This window comes from Anolis sagrei, chromosome 2, assembly GCF_037176765.1.
Source record: "Anolis sagrei isolate rAnoSag1 chromosome 2, rAnoSag1.mat, whole genome shotgun sequence".
Lineage (NCBI taxonomy): Eukaryota > Metazoa > Chordata > Lepidosauria > Squamata > Dactyloidae > Anolis > Anolis sagrei.
In genome coordinates, this window is record NC_090022.1 from 26,501,025 (window position 1) to 26,522,811 (window position 21,787).

The 21,787-nt window shown below is 42.3% G+C and overlaps 1 protein-coding gene across 1 annotated transcript; it reads left to right on the forward strand.

Moving 5' to 3' along the window:
- Positions 1–2,157: 2,157 nt before the first annotated feature.
- LOC132769484 (probable peptidyl-tRNA hydrolase 2) lies at positions 2,158–21,104 on the forward strand. Its single transcript, XM_060766548.2, has 6 exons — positions 2,158–2,316; positions 2,412–2,486; positions 6,857–6,937; positions 11,171–11,268; positions 13,897–14,011; positions 16,335–21,104. Exons 1-6 carry the CDS (start codon positions 2,215–2,217, stop codon positions 16,422–16,424), a joined length of 561 nt encoding a protein of 186 aa, XP_060622531.1. The 5' UTR covers positions 2,158–2,214; the 3' UTR covers positions 16,425–21,104.
- Positions 21,105–21,787: the final 683 nt, after the last annotated feature.

The window sequence follows — 21,787 nt, forward strand, 5'->3', positions numbered from 1 at the left end:
GGGAAGACAAGTGGACAAACGTCAGCGTGCTGGAAGAAGCAAAGACCACCAGCATTGAAGCGATGGTCCTCTGCCATCAACTCCGCTGGACCGGCCACGTTGTCTGGATGCCTGACCACCGTCTCCCAAAGCAATTGCTCTACTTTGAACTTAAGAATGGGAAACGGAATGTTGGTGGGCAGGAAAAGAGATTTAAAGATGGCCTCAAAGCCATCCTTAAAATCTCTGGCATAGACACTGAGAACTGGGAAGCCCTGGCCCTTGACCGCTCCAGCTGGAGGTCAGCTGTGACCAGCAGTGCTGCAGAATTCGAGGAGGCACGAGTGGAGGGTGAAAGAGAGAAAGGTGCCAGGAGGAAGGCGCGTCAAGCCAACCCCGACCGGGGCCGCCTTCCACCTGGAAACCAATGCCTTCACTGTGGGTCAAGAATAGGGCTCCACAGCCACCTACAAACCCACAAAAATAGTCATCAAGGAAGATCATCTTACTCATCCAACGAGGGATTGCCTAAGTAAGTAAGTAAGTAAGTAAGTGTAGAGGACAGTATGAAACTGACAAGCTTTCAACAGTTAGAACTAGATTATGTTCCCACTGAAAGAGTTCAGCAGCAGTTGCATTAGGATGAAAGGAAAGGTTAGCCATGGCTTGACTTTGTTAAACTTAGCCTTTATTTGTTGGTTATTTTCTAATCCATATTAAGAATATGGTGGCTGCTATTTAATATATGATGCTGCTGGAGATACCTGCCAGCTTGCTTGAACTGAAAACATCTTTAATCCTCCCTTTTGATGTCATTTCCCTGCATTTAGACTTTGATCATGAAATCTGAAGCTGAGTTTTGCTTTAACACAAAACTTACTATTTTAATATCCCACAACCTCAAGAACATACAGTTAGGAAAAACTGCATACCAAAGAACACATATACACTTCAGCATATTATATACAGACAAATCATAAAACAGAGGAGGCTTGATAAAAATAATCCAGGGAAGTCATGCGACCCCTCTATTCTGCCTTGGTCAGACCGCATCTGGAATATTGTGTCCAATTCTGGGCACCACAGTTGAAGGGAGATGTGGACAAGCTGGAATGTGTCCAGAGGAGGGTGACTAAAATAATCAAGGGTCTGGAGAACAAGCCCCATGAGGAGCAGCTTAAAGAGCTGGGCATGTTTAGCCTGAAGAAGAGAAGGCTGAGAGGATAAATGATAGCCATGTATAAATATGTGAGAGGAAGCCACAGGGAGGAGGGAGCAAGCTTGTTTTCTGCTGCCCTGGAGACTAAGACATAGAACAACGGCTTCCAACTACAGGAAAGGAGATTCCACCTGAACATGAGGAAAAACTTCCTGACTGTGAGAACTGTTCAACAGTGGAACTCTCTGCCCTGGAGTGTGGTAGAGGCTCCTCCTTTGGAAGCTTTTAAGCAGAGGTTGGATGGCCATCTGGCGGGGGTGCTTTGAATGCGATTCTGCTGGCCAAATGAAGTTAAGACTGGTTGGTCCAATTCTGATTCTGTGATGGGATTGAAGGAGGCGAAGGTGATGGCGATTTGGAGTAGTGTGTTCTGATTGGCCCTGGAGACAACAAGGGCAGCCAATCGGCAGCTGGGAAGAAGGACACTGCCACCGCCTCTTGGTAATTCAGTAACCTTGGTTACGAAAACCATGACGATTTCGACACGAGAATTCTGATTGGTCCGGGCTACAGCCAAGGTGTCCAATCAGGCGCCTCTCGGTTAAACCCGCCTTCTAAAGTTGTGTCGATGACGACCTAGGCGAGGGAGTTCTGATTGGTCAGGAGTTGGCAGGGGAAGCCAATAGGCGGCTAAAAGGAAGGGAAGCACAGGCATCCCTTGGTTGTACCCGCCTTCCGAAGTTGGGCTTAGATGATTGGTCGCAACGCGATGACGATTCCGGCACGACAGATGTGATTGGGCCAAGGGACCTGGGAAGAAGGAAGCCACGGCCAGCTTTGGGTTAGACCCGCCTTCCGATGACGATTTCGGAGAGCGTGTTCTAATTGGGCCAGGGGACTCGTGGGCAGCCAATCGATAGCTGAGAAGAAGGGACTTTGCGAGCGCCTATTGGTTCCATCCGCCTTCCGACGTTGCTCCTCCGCTATTGGTTGATAACTCGGTGCGGAAGTGGTGATTGGTCCGGACGGCGGCGAGGGCGGCCAATCGGCGAGCAGAGCGCCGGCAGCTGGGAAGAATGGAGTCGCAGCTGCCGCCTCTGGAGTCGGAGCCGGGCGTGGACGAGGCCTTGGTGGCGCCGCTGCTGGAGTTGGGCATCCCGGAGGCGGCGGCTCGGCGGGTGAGTGGGGCCCGGGAGCGGGGCCGGGGAAGGGCCTGGCCTCGCCGCTTCCTCCGCTCACCCTTTGCCGCCTTCTCTCCTTCTCCTTCTCGCAGGCCCTGGCGCTGACTGGAGGCCGATCCGCCGAGGCTGCGGCCCAGCTTTACTTCAGCAGCGGCCTCGACTCCCAGGTGAGGCCCGCATTGTGTTTCTGGGGCTACGAAATGCAAATATCGAGCAGGCCTGAGCAAAGTTGGGCCTTCCCGATGTTGTGGGCTTCAACACCCACCATTCCTCACAGCCACAGGCCCTTTCCTTTCCCCCCTCAGACGATGTTTTGGATTTCAATAATCTATTTAAAAAATCCAACAATTTCAACAGAAAGGAGGAAACCATGAAAATCAACAAAATCTGGCTACCAGTATCAAAAAACTCTAAAATTGCAACAGCACAACAACAGAGAGGAAGCAGGCAGGGACATCTAATTACCTCTCAACAAAGGTTTGCCCTAGGCACAGTCAGGCCATTGTATGCTAATCAAGGTGGTCAGTTGAAACATTCACACCTAGCTCCAGCAGACAAGAGTCCTTTGTCTCACCCTGGTCATTCCACAGATATATAACCCATTTTTCCTAGTTCCAACAGACCTCACTACCTTTGAGGATGCTTGTCATAGATGCAGGCAAAACATCAGGAGAAAATGCATCTAGACCATGGCCATACAGCCCGAAAAAACCTACAACAACCCAGAAAATAATGAACTCTATTTATACTCCTCCACCATCTCCCCAAGGAGACTCAGGGTGGCTGACATGAGGCCAATAATAATAATGATAGTAATAATAATCTATATAAATAAAAATGTCATGTTTATTTATTTATTTACTACTAGCTGTACCCACCACACATTGCTGTGGCCAACTTTCCCTCCCTCTTTGTCTCCTTCTTTCTTTCCTTCCCTCCCTTTTTCCTTCCTTTCCTCTTTTTCTTTCCCTTCTTCTTTCTTCCTTCTCTGCCTGTTTCTTTCCTCGCTTCCTTTGCTCTTTGGTTCCATCCTTCCTTGTCTCTTTCCTTCCTTCCCTCCCTATTATTATTATTATTAACTTTATTTGTACCTACAACAACCCAAAAAATAATAAACTTTATTTATATTTATTTAGCTACCCTGAGGAGACTCAGGGTAGCTAACATGAGGCCAATAATAATAATAGTAATCATCATCATCTATATAAATAAAAACGTCGTTTTTATTTATTTATTTACTACTAGCTGTATTATTATTATTATTATTATTATAACTTTATTTGTACCCCGCTAGCATCTCCCGAGGGATTCGATGCGGCTTACACAGGCCGAAGACTAAAAAAACACAATACAACAATACAATACCCAAGCAAATTAAAAACAGTTAAGCAGGAAAACAATAACAGTGACAATACAACAAAACAATATTAAAACCGGGCCGGCCGAATAGGGGTACAAGGTTAAAAGTGCTGATGTGGCAGGAGGATGTGGGATTAAATATAAGTGCAGTGTGCAGTGATCTTGGTTCTACTAAGGTGCTTCTAGGATTTGGTACTGGAGGTTCCTAATCTGAAAAGGCACATCGGAACAGCCAGGTTTTCAATTCCTTCCTGAAGACTGCCAGCGTAGGGGCTTGTGTAAGATCTTTCGGGAGGGCGTTCCAGAGTCGAGGGACCACCACAGAAAAGGCCCTGTCTCGTGTCCCCACCAAGCGCGCTAGCGACGCGGGCGGGATCACGAGCAGGGCCTCTCCAGATGACCGTAGTGAGCGTGTGGGTTCGTAGACAGCGATACGGTCACGCAGGTAGGGTGGTCCCAAACCGTTCAGACCTCTATCAATTGAATTATATGAGATAAGCATTTTGGCTCGTACTAATGAACCAAACTGACTACTCACTAAACAGATATCTATAAAACTAGTGTTAATACAAAGTTGTCCTGTTACTAGTCTTAGTTATAATGAAATGATGTTCAAAATAAGATATACATAATATGACTCTCACAACCGCCATGTCAGACTACACAGTGAAGCCACTGAAATCCACAAGCATGTGGACAATTTCAACAGAAAGGAGGAAACCATGAAAATCAACAAAATCTGGCTACCAGTATTAAAAAAACTCTAAAATTGCAACAGCACAACAACAGAGAAGAAGCAGGCAGGGACATCTAATTACCTCTTGTGCAGGTGCAATTCCAACAATAGACAGGGTATAGGGTTTTAAACTTTAAAGATCCCACCTGCTGTCACCAATTGTACAGTCTGTTCTTAATTCTGCCACCAATTGTACAGTGTGGATGACTATGGATGTAATTAATCTCAGGCCTCAATTCTTGATAAGAATTTATTATTATTATTATTATTACTTTATTTGTACCCCGCTAGCATCTCCCAAAGGATTCGATGCGGCTTACACTGGCCAAAGCCTCAAAACACAATACAACAAAACAATATCAAAGCAAATTAAAAACAGTTAAGCAAAATAAACAACAAACAATAACAATACATCAGGACACTTTAAAACTGGGCCGGCCAGAGTAGTGGGTACAGGATTAAAAGTGCTGAAGTGGCGGGAGGAATGTAGGATTATAAGGAAGTGCAGTGTGCGGTGTGCAGTTATCTTGGTTCTACTAAAGTGCTTCTAGGACTTGGTATTGGGGGGAGGCCAATTATTACTTGTAAATTAATGTAACTGCCACCAACGTGAGGTATTGGAGGTACCACCTATGAGATCTGGCTCCACAGACGCAGATTAATGGAGATGAGATGGTCTTCAACAAAAGTTAACAAATTTATTATGAACAAAGCGTATGGTTGCAGGTTGTTAAATAACTTTGAATAACTTATAGAACTTTGAATGTAACTTGGTTTGCAATACAGTCAACTCTTCTAGATGACACAACTTGTGATTAACTTTTACTGAGGTGAAGCACTTTAATAAACAATGTTTCCTAATGTGAATAGCCTTCCAATTTGATCTTTTCTTGATCAAATCCCTGATCTCTAGTCCTTCCCTGACTAGTGATCTAAACGAGCTTCCTTTAGTCTACTTTAACTAAAGAAACTGGCTAGGTTTCTCCCTTCAGCCTTCCTAGACTGAAAATCTCCAGCTATTCACACACACTGGTTCTCCACTCTCCACTCTCAACTGCCAAAGACGCACAAAAACATTTTCTACTTGGCTCCGCCCACTTCTCACTCTCCAGCCTGGTCTCCTTGGCAACCTCACTGTGGATAGGGGACGGCTAGTAATAATAATAATCATCATCATCATCTTTATGTATACCCTGTCACCATCTCCCCAAGGAAACACGAGCTGCCTAACGTGGGGCCAATAATAATGATAATAATAATAACAATATTTATTTATACCTCTCCACCATCTCCCCAAGGAGACTTGGGATGGCAAACATGAGGCCAATAATCATCATCATCTTTATTTAAACGTAAAGGCTGTGAGACTGGGGGCTTGCCTTATCTCCCTGGGTAGTGAGTTCCATAGCCAGGGGGCCACCACAGAAAAGGCCCTCTCCCTTGTCCCCACAAGCTGCGTTTGCGATGGAGGTGGAAGCGAGAGGAGGGCCTCCCTAGAAGATCAAAGAGATTATGCAGGTTCGTAGAAGGAAATGCGATCATGAAGGGAGGTGGGTCCCAAACCATTCAGAGCTTCAACTCCCACCATTCCTCTCTTCCTCAGGCCCTTTCCTTTCCCCCCCTCAGCCACTTAAGCCTGAAGTCTAAAACACCCGGAGTGCCCGGGTTTGCACTAACACACTTTATTTATTTATTTATTTATTTACTATGTTTATATCCCACTCTTTATCACCCTGAGGGGGACTCAGAGCAGCTTACAAACAAGGCAGAATTCAATGCTGCATTATGAATACAACTTGGCAAAAGTGATAAAAACCAATAAAACATATAAAGGCACTTAAAAGAATTCTTGGAAGGTCATTAAGGCAAAATTCATCTTAAAATACTTGACAGCTTAATACTTTATAGCCAGTATGATTAATAAAATGTTAAAAGGTTGTTTTTACTTATTCGTAACTACCCAAAAGAAAAACTTCTCAAGAAAGCCACTCAGTGAACTTTCAAAAGTGACCTTTTTTTCTTGCCTAGTAACTATAGTTACCAACAAAGTGAGACACTAAGGCATTGTACTATAGTGCATTATTACAAGAAAGGGAAAACTACAAATTAAAAAACCTTCTGGAATGAGCTTTATGATTTCCAAGATAATTGGGACATACTTAGTCCTATTTTTGTTTATACTTGTTCAAAAGCACTTCATTGGATGTGTCAAAATAGCAGATACTCAGATTAGTGTGGTGTTTACATCTTATTTTATATTTGCCTATTTTATATTTGATGTTTCTTTTATTTAAGTGATATTTGTCTTTACAATTCTAAAGGAGGACAACATGTTCCCTCAGCTATACAAGTCTTCATTGCTAAGGTATTGGCGCAGTGGTGTGCATAGAGTAATTTTGCTATAATTTTACATAGTGACTTACTCCCAAACACTCTTTCCAGGAAGAAGATGACATCCAAGGGAGCGGTTACTACAAAATGGTCTTTGTGGTGAACATGGACCTTTCCATGGGAGCTGGAAAGGTAAACATTTTCACTGCAGTTATCTCTGTTATTCTAGCAGCACTTCATAACTTCTACAGGGAGTCAGTCATTGACTGATTCCAGGTGCTTTTGACCAAGTGTTGTGCCAGCTCCACTGGCTGCCTATCTGCTACTGAGCACAATTCAAAGTGCTGGCTTTAGTCTATAAAGCCCTAAACCAGTGTTCCCCAGGGGGCTTCAGAGGGGTTGCCAAAGACCATCGGAAAAAACAGTATTTTCTGTTCGACATGGGAATTCTGTGTGGGAAATTTGGCCCAATTCTATCGTTGGTGGAGTTCAGAATGCTCTTTGATTGTAGGTGAACTATAAATCCCAGCAACTAGAGCTCCCAAATGTCAAGGTCTGATTTCCCCAAACTCCACCAGTGTTCCTATTTGGGCATATTGAATGTCCGTGTCAAGTTTGGCCCAGATCTATCATTGTTTGCACCCACAGTGTTCTCTGGATATAGGTGAACTACAACTCCAAAACTCAAGGTCAATGTCCATCAAACCCTTCCAGTATTTTCTGTTGGTCATGTGTGCCAAGTTTGGTTCAATTTCATTGTTGATGAAGTTCAGAAGGCTCTTTGATTGTAGGTCAAATCCCAGCAACTACAACTTCCAAATGACAAAATCAATCCCCACCAGTATTCAAATTTGGGTGTATCAGGTATTTGTGCCAAATTTGCCCAGTGAATGAAAATACACCCTGCATATCAGATATTTATATTACGATTCATATCAGTAGCAAAATTAGAATTATGAAGTAGCAATGAAAATTATGTTATGGTTGGAGGTCACCACAACATGAGGAACTGTATTAAGGGGTTGCAGCATTAGGAAGGTTGATAACCACTGCCTTAAACGGTTCTGGCCCAGTTTACCGGTCTGAACACATGTCCCTCTACAAACCATCAAGAATATTAAGATCAAGGGTCCTCAAACTTTTTAAACAGAGGGCCAGGTCACAGTCCCTCAAACCGTTGGAGGGCTGGATTATAACTTGAAAAAAAATGGATGAATTCCTATGTGCACTGCACATATCTTATTTGTAGTGCAAAAAAACCACTTTAAAACAATACAAAAATTAAAATGAGGAACAATTTTAACAAATATAAATTTATTAGTATTTCAGTGGGAAGTGTGGGCCTGTTTTTGGCTGATGAGATAGGATTGTTGTTGTTGTTGTTTCAGACTTTGGTTGACCCTGAGCGAGGGCCGGGTAAATGATCTTGGAGGGCCTTAGTTTGAGGACCCCTGGTTAAGATTATCGGGGGACCCTGCTCTCGGTCTCACCACCTTCGCAGGTGAGACTGGTAGGGACAAGAGACGGGGCCTGCTCCATGGTGGTTCCTCAGCTTTGGAACTCCCTACCCAATGAAGTTAGGTCTGCCCCCTCCCCCCTGACCTTTTGTAAAAACCTCAAAACCTGGTTGTGGGATCAAGCATTTGAACAATAGATGGAATAACTGGGAAGAGAATGTCTTTAAGTGACCATAACGGATGGACCTGAACTATGATTTTCAACCGGCAAACTTTTAAAAATTGTATTGTTTATAATTGTTTTAATCATTGTTAATTTTAACAGTGTTTTTAAATGTATTATGTTGGCATCTAATGATTGCCTGTTGTAAGCCGCCCTGAGTCCCTCTTTGGAGGTGAGAAGGGCAAGATATAAACGCTCAAAATAAATGAACTACTCTCATCAGCCCAAGGAATTATGGGAGCCACAGCTCCAGGGGCCTCTGACAAGATAGGGAGAAGCTGGCAGCCCACTCCAAGCAATGCCTTTACCTCACCCTTATGAGAGGTGTGGGTCTACTGTCAATTGTGTTTTCATTAGCACCTTGACCCTTTTCTTCCAAATCGCCGTGAGTTCTATTTTGAATGGGATATGGTGTAACTTCTGTTACCTGGGCACCTGACATCATCTGCAAGGGCTATGCAGTTGAACTTCGGAGGGGCGATGCTATGAATTTGTGTGATTTTAATTGCCATTTTAATAATTTGTGTTTTATTGTTGTTTTAATTGCACTTGTTATTCTGGAATTTGTTTGTTGGGCATTGAATTGCTGCAGGTTGTGAGGTCACCCTGAGTCCCCTTCGAGGTGAAAAGGGCGAGGGACAAGTATGGGAAATAAATAAACATGCCATTGAGCTTCAGTCCCCTCTCATGTGTGGATGGAAGTCCGCCCTCTGTTAGCTAAAGGAACTAGTGCGCAAATGCCCCCGTCTCCTGTTTTTTCTGTAGCTTCAAGAAGAAATAGTGGCTTATAACCTAACTTGGGTGTTCATGGTGATTACACCGATATCAGACTACGATGATCCCAAATGGTTATTCTCTCCTCCACATGACCTCTCCTGGGAACAAGTGTGTGATTAACAATGATTTACCTGAACGATGTGATTTTCACATTTCCAATAAAAATCAGCACTATGGCTTCCTCAGTTTTGGAAATGAGTCGCCATATCTACTGATTTTGCCTTTGGTCTCTTGACTGCACTCTAGGTGTCTTCAGCGTGCATATCTGTGATGGCAACCTACTGCCAGTATAGTTATATGTCTGTGTGTGATGTGTGGCTGCCCCTCGACTCTGGAACTTCCTTCTTCCCAGGGAAACCAGAATAGCCCCGTTCCTGCTGTCCTTCTGGTGGCAGGTTAAACCCTTTTTATTCAGGCAGGATTTTAAAAATAGAAGGTTTTAAAGATTGCCAGAGGCTGCTGTGATTTTATATGCTTTTAATTATGTTTAATACTGTTTTGATACTTGTATATTTGTATATTTTAAATTGTATTGCAATGATTTTTAGTTGTGAGCTGCTTTGAATCTCTGTATGGAGAGAAAAAGTGGAATAATTAATTAATTAATTAATTGATAATTCCCAGGTGATAGCAGGATTGAAGAGAATCAATTGGATAACCTGACATATGAGGATTTAAAAATGGAACTGCAAAGACTTTGGCACAAGTCAGTAAAGGTGGTCCCAGTGGTGATCAGCACACTGGGTGCAGTGCCTAAAGACCTTGGCCTGCATTTAAACACAATTGGCACTGACAAAATTACCACCTGCCAGCTGCAAAAGGCCACCTTACTGGGATCTGCACACATTATTTGCCGATACATCACACAGTCCTAGACACTTGGGAAATGTCTGACGTGTGATCCAATACAACAGCCAGCAGAGTGATCTTGTTTGCTGTGATCTCATCTTGTTGTGTTTCAAATAATAACAATAGTAACATGTCATGATGGGGAATGAGGAGAGGGTTGCCAGCACACCTTCAGCCCTTTCAGCAAAGCAACCAGGAAGGACCATTTCCATTTTCAACTGGATCTTGATGGTGGCAGGAGCAGTCGATTTGTACTTGCCTTCACAGCTGTTTCCAAGGCATCTGCCTTGCAGTGTAGTGCCATTGGCAGGGAGGAATGTAAGTGTGGAAACATTTGGGGCACCTGCTTTTGTGTAAGTGGTGTCCTCCCGCTCCCGCACACTCTTCATTCCCCCCCCCCCCCCCCGGCTCTGAAGAAACATAGTGAGGTCTGGATATGTGAATAGTGGCCTTTCCCCAAAGGTGGATGACCGGCATAAAATTATAGGGCTTTTTTTTGTTTTAAGTAAAGTTCTTGATAAAAGAGACCCAAACTATTGTATATTATTTCTGGGGCGATATGTAGCTAGTAGCATCTTTTACCAGTTTACTTAGAATGGACTTGGAAGACACTGCTCCTAATGGTAAAACCGATTCATGGGGTTTTTCTTCAGTGAGTGCAAGGTGGTGTATGTCTCTCCCACCCCCCCTCAACCCCACTTTATTTCATTATAACAACCCATTGGTCGGAAAAACAGTGATTAGCCCAAAAGGTCATCCCATAAACCTCATAGTTCAGTTTGAACCTGGATGTGAAGTCCTGAAATCCCAGGGTCCTTCCACATAGCCATATAACCCAGAATATCAAGGTAGAAAATCTCACAATATTTGCTTTGAACTGTGTTACCTGAGTCCACACTGCCATATATTCCAGTTTAAAGCAACTAATTTGAGACATTATTCAGTTTTGTGGAAGGAGCCCCAGTCCAACAGCCAGAAGTTCTGTATCACCCTGGCTCTCACCCCACCTTAGCAGCAAAACAGCCCAGAATCTCATGCAATTGAATACTAACAGATTCATGATTATATCAGCTTTCATAGCGGCTATCCATTTCATTTTCCTGATGTTTACCATTGCAGATTGCTGCACAGGTGGGACACGCAGCCATCGGCCTGTTCCAGCTGATGCATGAGAAGCCTAGTCAGAGGGACATAATCAACCAGTGGGATGAACATGGGTAAGGAAAATAGCTTTTAAGGTGTGGGATGAGCATGGCTTGGTGTGATAGTCAGCGAAACCTACTCACACGTGTCTTGTTACAGTCTCTTGGAAGAACAACAAAACATGTACAGGTAAAACATACAAGTGATTATCATGTTAAACACAAGCCAACCATGACGGTAATGTTCTGTTGGATGGAAAAGCAATTTATAACTTTTTTTAGAAAGAAAAAAACAGACATTAAAAAAAGAGGGAGAAATCTTTCTTCAGGAGGAGAGTTTTTTCTTCATTTTAGCATAGCCTCTCTCTACCCGATGCCTTCTAAATATGTTAGTTCTCAGCCTCCTTGATCACTGGTATTGCTGGTTGAGGATGATGAGAGTTGAGGTTTGAACTTGCTAGATTGGGCAAGTTTGCTTTATCCTTTGTTCTAGACCAGAAACTTTGACAAGCCTGTCTAATAATAAGCCAGTCAAGGTGGTCCCAGTGGTGATCGGCACACTGGGTGCAGTGCCTAAAGACCTTGGCCTGCATTTGAACACAATCGGCGCTGACAAAATCACCATCCATCAACTGCAAAAGGCCACCCTACTGGGATCTGCATGCATTATTCGCCAATACATCACAAAGTCTTAGACACTTGGGAAGTGTCCGACGTGTGATCCAATACAACAGCCAACGTAGTGATCTTGTTTTCTGTGTACTAATCTTGTTATGTTTCAGATAATAATAATAATAATAATAATAATAATAATAATAATAATAATAATTTTATTTCTTACCCACTTCTCCTCATGGCTCAAGGTGGGTTACATCATCCCACTTGCAGCCCCATGGCCCTTCCACACAGCCCTATAACCCAGAATATCAAGGCAGAAAATCCCCCAATATCTACTTTGGACTGGGTTATCTGAGTCCATACTCAGATGATGTAGGATTGTTTGCCTTGATATTCTGGGATATAGGGCTGTGTGGAAGGTCCCTAGTTGCTCTGATACTCTTTTCTCAGTCAGCCATGTGCCTTATAAGTTTGTCTTCCCTATAACACCAATTTTGTAAGACTTCATCCTGAAGAGTATTTGTCGTGTAAACAAATACTTGGGTAACATTTATCTTTGGTAAAGGCTGATTATTTTGGGTTGCACAGACAATTATGTGGCCTTTCCATGTCTGGGAATTGCTCCATAGTGCCAGGGAAAATTGTTCTGCACATAAATGTTAGGATGGTTCAGATTTTTCAGCACCAGCCATTTGGAGTAGGATTAAGTGCTGAACTTCCATTGTTAGTACACAGAAGAAGAGTTCAACCCATCCCTACTGCAGCTACCCATGTGCTGACAAAGCACCTGGGAACCAGCTTTTAGACAACACAGAAAGCTGAAGGATCAAAATTGCAGAAACTCTTATTGTGGTTGCCACTGCAACATTGGATTTAGGCACCTAAACTACAGCTCCCTCTTCAACAACACAGAAAAGTATCTTGTCATCTATGTGTAGGGAAACCTCTTTCAGCCTGAGGGCCACATTCAGTTCAGTGAAACCCTTGAAAGAGCTGCATTCCAATGATGGCAGAGGCAAAGGCAAAAGGGTGGAGCCAAAATTTTCCACATATTTGACTTAAAAATCATACTGACCGTAATTAAACCTTGAGAAAGGCATTTTAACCATTTAGAATGAAGGGAAGCTAATGTCATGAGGGGGTTTGGCTATAAAAGGAATTCCAGGAGCACCCTGAAAGTGTTGGAATTGGGTCCAGAGGATTTAAACCCTCCTGACTTTGCTTCCGTACAGCTCATGAAGGGGGGCTATTCATTGGGCACTCCTGCCAGTGCAGGGAGACATGAGCGACTTTCCCTGATTCCCCCCCCCCCCCCCCCTTTATTCTTGTGTTTCCCTGCCAAGACATATGTTGTGGAAAGCTGGGGAATCTCTAGAAAAATGCATGGCATGCAGAGGCGGCCCTAGGTAATTTTCAACTGTAAGCAAACAGTATTTTGGCGCTCCCCCCCCCCCCAACCACCAATCACTGATATATATTTTCTGTTCGTCATGGGAGTTCTGTGTGCCATATTTGGTTCAATTCCATCATTGGTGGAGTTCAGAATGCTCTTTGATTGTAGGTGAACTATACATCCAAGTAACTACAACTCACATATGTCAAGGTCTATTTCCCCCCAAGAGCGCCTCAAGAGTGCCCCTGAGCAAAATCAACTATACTGCAAATGCTTACTTTGCGTAATGGATTGAGCCGCCCCTGATGACATGGGAAGTGATTTGTGGAGAAAGATGGGAATTCACAAACAATTCTTCTCCTGGAGGATCCTTTCCTAGATCTTGGTTCCATCAGTAACAAAAAGGAGACTTTTGATTTGTCAAAGTCTAGCATGGATCTATGCCTGTGTCAGTGTGCCCCAGGAGATCACTTGAAAGAAAGGCAGACTTGCTTTTGCTAGCCTCACAATTATACATTCATGCCCCAGAACAAGCACATGTCATATATGGCACAAATTGATGTTGTTTTAGCACACTTCCCATCATGTTTGGCCCATCATGCCATGGGACCCTACCTTTGGACTCTTGCATCCAGGGGTCTTCCTTGGTAGCACTCTGATCTTAACATGTGAGCTTGCTTTATCCTTTTCAGTGCCAAGAAAGTTGTACTTCAGGGAACCAATACTGACCAGTTACTGGAGCTGCACGCCTTAGCCTTGAGCCTGGAACTGCCGACATATTTAGTGCAAGATGCAGGGAGAACCCAGGTAAATTGGCCAGAAGTTCTAAATATTTATTCTGCTCTAAGGTATCTTGGACTCTGGAAATACACCTTGTTCTTGCTTTCTATGAAAACCCAAGCAGTACTGATGATAGTGCTGAGTTGTACAGTGAGTATGAATGAGAAAATGGAACATTTATGCTCATGTTTTTATTATAGAGCTATGTTTCGAGGAATACAAAACTTGTATTTGCTTTCTCTTACAGATCGGGGCCAAAAATTGCTCTCAAGGGCAATACTGAATATAGAAGTTTGGTTGTTATAATGCTGTTTCTAGGCCTGTGGTTCAGACTACTTGTTTTAGAAAGATCCCCCTTAAAGAAAAGGCAGAAATAAGAAGTGCAGCATTCTGGTAGTATCTATTCATGCTATTAACCAAAGTTGCAAAAGCACCACTCAAAAAGGGTTCTGTCTGTTGATATCAGATACCAAAATTTGTAATTAGATAAGCATGTGCCACTTTGCAGGTAGTATCTCTTTAAGTTGAATGTCACAAATGGAAATACTTCTTTCATTTAGGCATTTTTTTTTTGCAAATTCTGTTTTAAAGGTACTGTATATTTCAAATTATACTGTATATAATGTTTAAAGACATTATTGACATGCTTTGTCATCTGTAGGCAATGAGGTAATGCTGAGAACTAGATGATTGATTTCAGAACTTCCACCTCCATCATTCAAACTGTATAATCTTCAACATCACCCATAGTTGGAGCATTAAGAAAAGAAATTAATGCTGTTCATATTTTTGCAAGAATATTTCAGTGGAAATGTTGGCAGTGGAGGGAAGCTTGTGGCTTTCTAGATGTTGTTTGAGTTCAGCTTCCATCAACCCACATTAGTTAGGGAATGTTTGGAGTTGTTATTGAACAACATTGACAAGTGAAGAGAACTCTTCTTATCTCGTCATGTGTGATAAGTCACATTTATTATTACATATATTTCTATCCCGCCCTTCTCTCCACAAGGGGACTTAGATCTCATTATCTAAGCTCTGCTTGCTTCTGTGAGCAACATCCAAATTAAACAGTTGCTGTTACTTCTTATAGCAGTCACCTTTGTGACTTTTGTGTGTTAGCTTCTTTCCACTCCATCAAAAACTGCAATCACAGTTGTCCACCTGCTGCACCCTCATATTGTTCTTTATTTATCCAAAACCCACTCTCAACATAGTGACACCTCCTCCCCCCGAAAGCAAAGGCATTTATGTAAACAAAATGTTTCATTTAGCAGAAGATAATGAAATTATGGGTAGTTACTGATTATTTATCGATATGTCACTACAGTTTGTTGGCTCAGTTTTGTTGTTATACATTCCACTTTCACAAGGCTTAGGAGCACAGGACTCCCATGAAAGTGGAACGATCAAAAATATAAGAGTACACAAATATAAGACTACATCTCTTTGGGAATCGTTAGGTCTTCCAGCATAACTCTGTGGTAAACCTCAGAAGAAGTTGATTATGGAGTTCCACTGGAGGACTTAGAGATTCCCAGAGAAACTATATTAATCAAATCTGCAAATAATACTATATAGCAAAATTTAATAACTTTTCTGTTTCCGATTTGAAAGTGTTATTTCCTGTTTAATTGGGCAACACTTAATTGGGCAAAATATGCTGCAGGAAGTCCTGCAAAAACAATGTTTTTGCAGCTTAATAACCCTTTCTCATGTTTTTATGATAGAAGCAATTAGAAAATGGCATTTCTAACCCAGGAACAAAAATAGTGTAATCAAATTGCAAAAATTAGACCCACAAATGTAGAGGGACGAATGTATGGTTATTCTAATGAGCCCTCCTCAAACATGCCTCACAGGTTCTACTTGTTATTCCCTGACTGTATTAATTGAGCTACTTGCTCTAACTCCTGTTTCATACATTCATATCCTGAGCGAACTTAATTTTAACTAAACCTGAAAATTCTAACAAATGTCCCTTTTCTAACTATACTTTATGAACTCTAACTAACCTAATTTCATTTAGTTTTACCTCTGCAAAAGTTTTTTTTTAAATGCTAAACTGATTATGAGTCACCTCTGGTATTCAGTACCCTCACCTCTTCCCAACAGACCACTTCTCATAATATCTTCAATGCACACAGAATTTGTTTGTCTTCGTTTTCCTCTTAGGCTGAGAGAGTGTGAATGTGCAGGTTCACTAGTAGGCTTTCCATGGCTGACTAGGGATTTAAACCTTGCCTGCAGTCATAGTCCAACACTCAAAATACTTCATCAAACTGGCTCCAGGAATCACCCAAGATGATGCTATCCCACGCTTTTATCTTGTCACTCTCCCTTCTTTTTTCAGGTTCCAGCTGGATCGCACACAGTCCTGGCCATTATGGGAGAAGAAGAGATGGTGAACCAAGTGACTGGGCAGCTCAAACTGCTGAACTGAGGAGTGCTTTGGAACGTGGCTCTGGCAGCTTGACAACATGGGAGTTCCCGGGCAAGCCATTGTGTGTATGTGTGTGTGTTTCAGGGAACAAGGAAGCTCCTGCCGCCAGCAACTCAAGGCCCATCTGGGCAGCATGGAGAAACCAAAAGGGGCAGTGCTCCTTTGTATGGGGAGCCCTCTTTTTAGAAGGCAGAGGCTGTACAGTTCGACTGCAGTGGGATTTCTAGGGGACACGGAGCAGCTCCATAAGAGGATGGATCTGCATTTCCATTATTACTCTAGAAACCAGGAGAAATTCCGTGCAGGTGTTGCCTGGGGTTTGTTTGTTTGTTTGTTTTTTTGCACTGTGGCAAAGCCATAAAAGGCTCATCTAGTGTTAATACCTCCTGGCAGGAGGCGGTCATGTACTAAAGCATCCCCAACATGTGTCTATCTTGTCTCGTGGCAGTGTGGGTGAAGGACCAGATTGACGATGCAGCAGCCCTTCCAGGCAGCTTGCTGCTGCTGAATTGCTCCTGGCTGCTTAAGAAAATATAATTTTCCTGGTGTTTGGTCAAAAGTCTACCTTGTAGTAGTTGGGGAACCCCTATATCTTACCCTGCCTCTTCTTGTGGATTGTCTCCTTTCTCATGTTAGCCTTTCCAAATAGCTTTAAACTGTTGGTTTTTAATTGTAGTACAGTACTAGTACCATATTCTCATTTCTCCATTCAGTGCATAGAACAGTGAATTGCTGTACTGGGAAAAGTCAAGAATAAGTTACTGTTGAGTAGAACCTGGAAGGGTTGAAAGCAGAGGTAGACAATTTGTGTCCCCCCAGATGGGGTTGGACTGAAACTCCCATCATCCCACCAATGGTGAGGGATAATGAGTAGTATAGATGAAAATCTGGAGTGCCACATTGCCAATTCCTCTCTTGAAGCAATAGGAAGAGCAGGGCAGGCTACAATGAAGAAATTGCTATAGAAAACATAACTTTGCTGATGTCTCTTGAAACAAGTCTTCCATCCTCCTCCTTGCTTATTCAAAACACAATTTGAATGCTTACATTGTGATGGGGCAAGAATATTCAGTTCTAAAATGCCCTTTAGGAGAATTCACAGAACAAGAAAGAGGGCTAGAACAGTTTGCCTATGACCGCTACTTCATATTTACAAGTGAGCACATGTTTCATGTCACACTTTGCCCCAGTGATGGCATGGTGGGATTGCACAAGTGCCATTTTGAATGCAGATAAAATGCAGAAAACATTAAGCAATCTGAATAATTTTATTCAGATAGGATGATGGGAAAGCTGTTTCCCTGCAACTATTGACAGACTGCATGCTTGTCAGCTTCAACCCTGTATAGCCAGTGACCAGGAACTGTGAGAGTTCACATCCCAAAGCAGCTGGAGGGTCTTTGCATGCCCCTATAGTAGAATATTGTCCCCCCCTTTAAAAATAATATATATTGAGAGCAAGACAACCTTATATACTAGGCTAGATGTTAATCTGGCTTTCTTGCTGTTTTTTTGTCTACTAAACTCATGGCCATTGCTATCTCAAGGAGTCACTTTTAATACCAGTTACTATATATAGTGCTTTATTTTCTCTGTGTTTGCTCATTTTACCTGTAGTTGTTGCTAAAGCATCCAAAGAGAGGCATTTTAGACTTTTTGTATATTGAAGTGGAGGAATAAGTTGTCATTTTGCAGGGGAGCCTATGGCTGTGTGGTTCACTCTAGTTTTTGAAAAATCTCAACTTGAGCCATGCTGGGTGTACATGATGGAGGTGATAGCTTAGAACATCTGAGCTGGAGTACCTTGCATAGAGCCAGGTTACCTAGAAATCATTGCTTTGGCTTTGGCTGTCTGGCTGAGAGTTGCTTGGATGTGAAGATAGCAAGTGATTGAGATTATGGTCTTCAACTGTATTTGGTAGGCCTTCTGCACCTTTTAACCGCCTGCCTGACAACCAGCAAATTATTATCTGCAGGTTTCCTAGCATGTCAATGAGGCAAGTATAGCTTTGCATCTTACCTTTTAATGTTAATGGAAGTATTGAAAAATATAACTAGCACTAATCTTGGCAACACTCCTTGTCCTGTTTTATGATTTTAAACAGAGCCTTTGTGTAACTTTTGTTGGGGCTGTTTACCATTCAGACTGGCAGCTACATGGAAATCTATGTAGTTTATTGCAAAAGTGGCATGGCAAATAACAGAATGGATTTAAGACAAAATCCATTCTGAAAGTAGATTATTCTGTTAATAATAATTTTGTTTATTATCTGTCTCTCCCTATGGCTTGTGGTGGGGTAGAACACAGTTAAAAGACCCAGATAAAACACAATGCCATAAAATACATGTATTAAAATACATAGTTCAAAGTTTAAAATGCAATGCTAATAGGATGCAAATTTTAAAAACATGGTTTTAAAACTGAGTATGTTAGTATCCAATAGTGCCCCATACATGGGCCGTAGAGCTGAAAGAACATTCAAACTTTGTTTTTGCAACAGTAAACATTTAGAAGCCTTTTAGATTGGAGACATTTGATGAAAGGCTTAGGTGCAAATCACAGATTTTTTCAATCTTGGAGCTCCTCACTGCTGCAGTGCAAGCAAAAGCTGTGTTTCTCATCAAAACGTACCCAGTAAAAGATGGACTACTATGACTGAGCCACATAATCTGGCACTCTTTAACAGGTCACAGTGTGTTATGGGCAGGAAGTTTACTATCCAATAAAACTTCATCCCATAACCTGGGCCACCGGTTTCACTGAGATGGGATAATGCGAGTTGTTCAAAGGTGTTGGAGTTGGTTTGTCTCTAACCTACAGGTAGGCACTATATGGCCCTCAATACTTGTTGTGCTTGGGAGTAACAATACATGGAGAGCTTCACTGTTCCCATCCCTGCTTTAGCCCCCACATTTTTGCCCAGTGTTTCCTAAGAGGATGACAGGAATTACTGGCACAATCCCCTATGGCAGACATACACAGTAGACAAAAGGCTTCAACTAGGTTAACAGCTTCTTGGAATAAAAGGCAACACCATGTTTACAAGCTGAGTCATAAACCCCCTGATGCTGTGAAGTGACTGATAATGCAAGGCCCCGCTGGTGGGTGTACAATTTACCAAGTTTTATGTAGCAGCAAAGTAAAGAAACAAATTGCTTTGGGTCTTTTGAGCTGTGAATCCTAGTGCTTCCAACTCTTACGTGCTCCTTTGTGCTCTGTTATCAAGAATTAAGAGTTTATTAAAATGGAAGCAAGCTGGCAAGTAGAAGAGGGTAAGATTTGCACAAATGAGTGTGGAAAGAGTAACTTCAAGTTAGAATTTTAAGTATTTGGATTGTTCTTGTCGAAGGGCTCTTCCACACAGCCATATAACCCAGAATATCAAGGCAGAATAACCCACAATATCTGCCTTGAACTGGGTTATGTGAGTGTACATTACCAGTCCAAAGCAGATATTGTGAGATTTTATTTAGCTGTGTGGAAGGGGCCTAAGATCCTATTTCTGATGCAAGTGCCACCAATACGTTGGAGTAAAACAAATGTGCTGCCAACTCCAGCCTGTTTGGCACCAAGGCCCTTCTAGTGACAATAGGCTTTTCCTATGCAGTATAGGATTTCAGCTTATATGCAGGGGTAGGAATCTTATTTCCCACCACATGCTGCTGGACTGCAACTCCTAGCATCCTTTGCCACTGGTGAAGAGCACTGGGAGTTGCAATTTATAGCTGGACAAAAAAAACCCCCAATTTTAGCTCTGTATTAATGTAGTGATTATGATTTGCCTTCTCTGGCCACTTTTTTGTTGCTGTAGCAGAGGTTCAGTTTGCCACGGATTCCTTTTCCTGCTCCTCTGCATTTGATATCTCATTGGTATGAAACAGGGAGTGTTGTTGTTCCCTGCCCCTCTTTTGGCAATGAATTGAGAACTTGATTAATTAGTCTGAATTTGATGATTGCTAGGGAAGGTGATGCATTAATTAGTTTTTTATTGGATGTTGTTCCTGCAGCTTCAGTTCTCTGATACAAAGGGAAATTGCAGAACCTGGAAAAGTTACTTTGTTGTCAGTTGGGCACTGTAGCCCAGGCATGGGCAAACTTTGGCCCTCCAGGTGTTTTGGATTCCAACTCCCACAATTCCTAACAGCCTCAGGCCCCTTCCTTTACCTTTTCCACTTAAGCGGCTGAGGGGGAAAAGGAAGAGGCCTGAGTCTATCAGGAATTGTGGGAGTTGGAGTTCAAAACACCTGGAGGGCCCAAGTTTGCCCATGCCTGCTGTAGTCCAAAAGTAACTCCTCTTAAGTTCTGGTAAGGTGAAAAGATGGGTGGCGTTAGACTTTGTGTCAGTGCAGGGTGAATGTGAGATAAGGGATTGTATGTTCTCTAAAGGTTTGCTGGACATTTCTTGCCAAAAACGTTGATATGATCCTTGAGTTTGAATCCAATACTGGGGAAGAAACCCAATACTAAATATGTTTAACTGGATCTGTTCACGTTCTTTGTCCTTGCCTCTCCTTCTTGTATACCTTTTACCTGTTGTTTGTCACACTGTCTCAATTTTAATGGCAGCTTCATTTGGGGGGGGGGGGGCATGGAACTGTATTTTCTTTTCTTACTGAACTCTGTAAGAGGTCCTTGTACATGAAGAGTGCTGTAAAAATAATTAAAATGTATTCAATCTCTCAGAGGTTGCTTTCAATGAAAACTTAGGAACAAAAAGTTGCTACCATTGACACATTGTGTTGAAGTTTCTATAGAGTTACAAGGCACACACATTGAAACCAGTGGGATTTGGGATCATGATGTTTGCAAGAAGATGCACTTTAAGATAAGCAAGGTCAAAAGGCACCAACTTTGCATTCAACTGGAATGGCAACTAGTAGCCATTGGTGTGCAGTGTGAAGGATAATCAGTAGTGCTGATTAAATGTATTTACTTACTGCACTTTTGCCCTGACTTACTACCAGCATGGAAGTCAAAGATAGTTTACAGGCAATTGCTAGGCAGTCTTATATCCAAGCACTTAGAAGATAAAACAGTGCTAATACTGGGAAATGGGCTGCATCATAGACCCTGTTGTCAATATTAAATGATGGCAATATCTACAATTCAAAAAATGAAACACATGTTTCGCTTTTGGGAGGCCACATGTTAAAATCTTAACACTTCCAACAATAATGTATAGTTTAAGTCTAGGAAATGCATCCCTCTGTTTTTTTCCTGGGATGCAACTCATATCAGCTCTTGCCACTAAGTTAGCACATGAGAGTTACATATTTCTTGTTGGGCGAGTGGGCTTACTAAGAAAAGACCCTCATAAATGTATGCCAGAGTAACTTATCAACAGCAGTGAGACCAAACACCA

What these genes read in the sequence shown, in the direction of transcription:
- LOC132769484 (XM_060766548.2), top strand. Translation starts at nt 2,215, where the DNA reads ATGGAGTCGCAGCTGCCGCCTCTGGAGTCGGAGCCGGGCGTGGACGAG. An exon ending in CGGAGGCGGCGGCTCGGCGG is followed by an intron (nt 2,317 to 2,411) that starts GTGAGTGGGGCC and finishes TCCTTCTCGCAG; the next exon opens with GCCCTGGCGCTGACTGGAGG. An exon ending in AACCAGTGGGATGAACATGG is followed by an intron (nt 11,269 to 13,896) that starts GTAAGGAAAATA and finishes TATCCTTTTCAG; the next exon opens with TGCCAAGAAAGTTGTACTTC.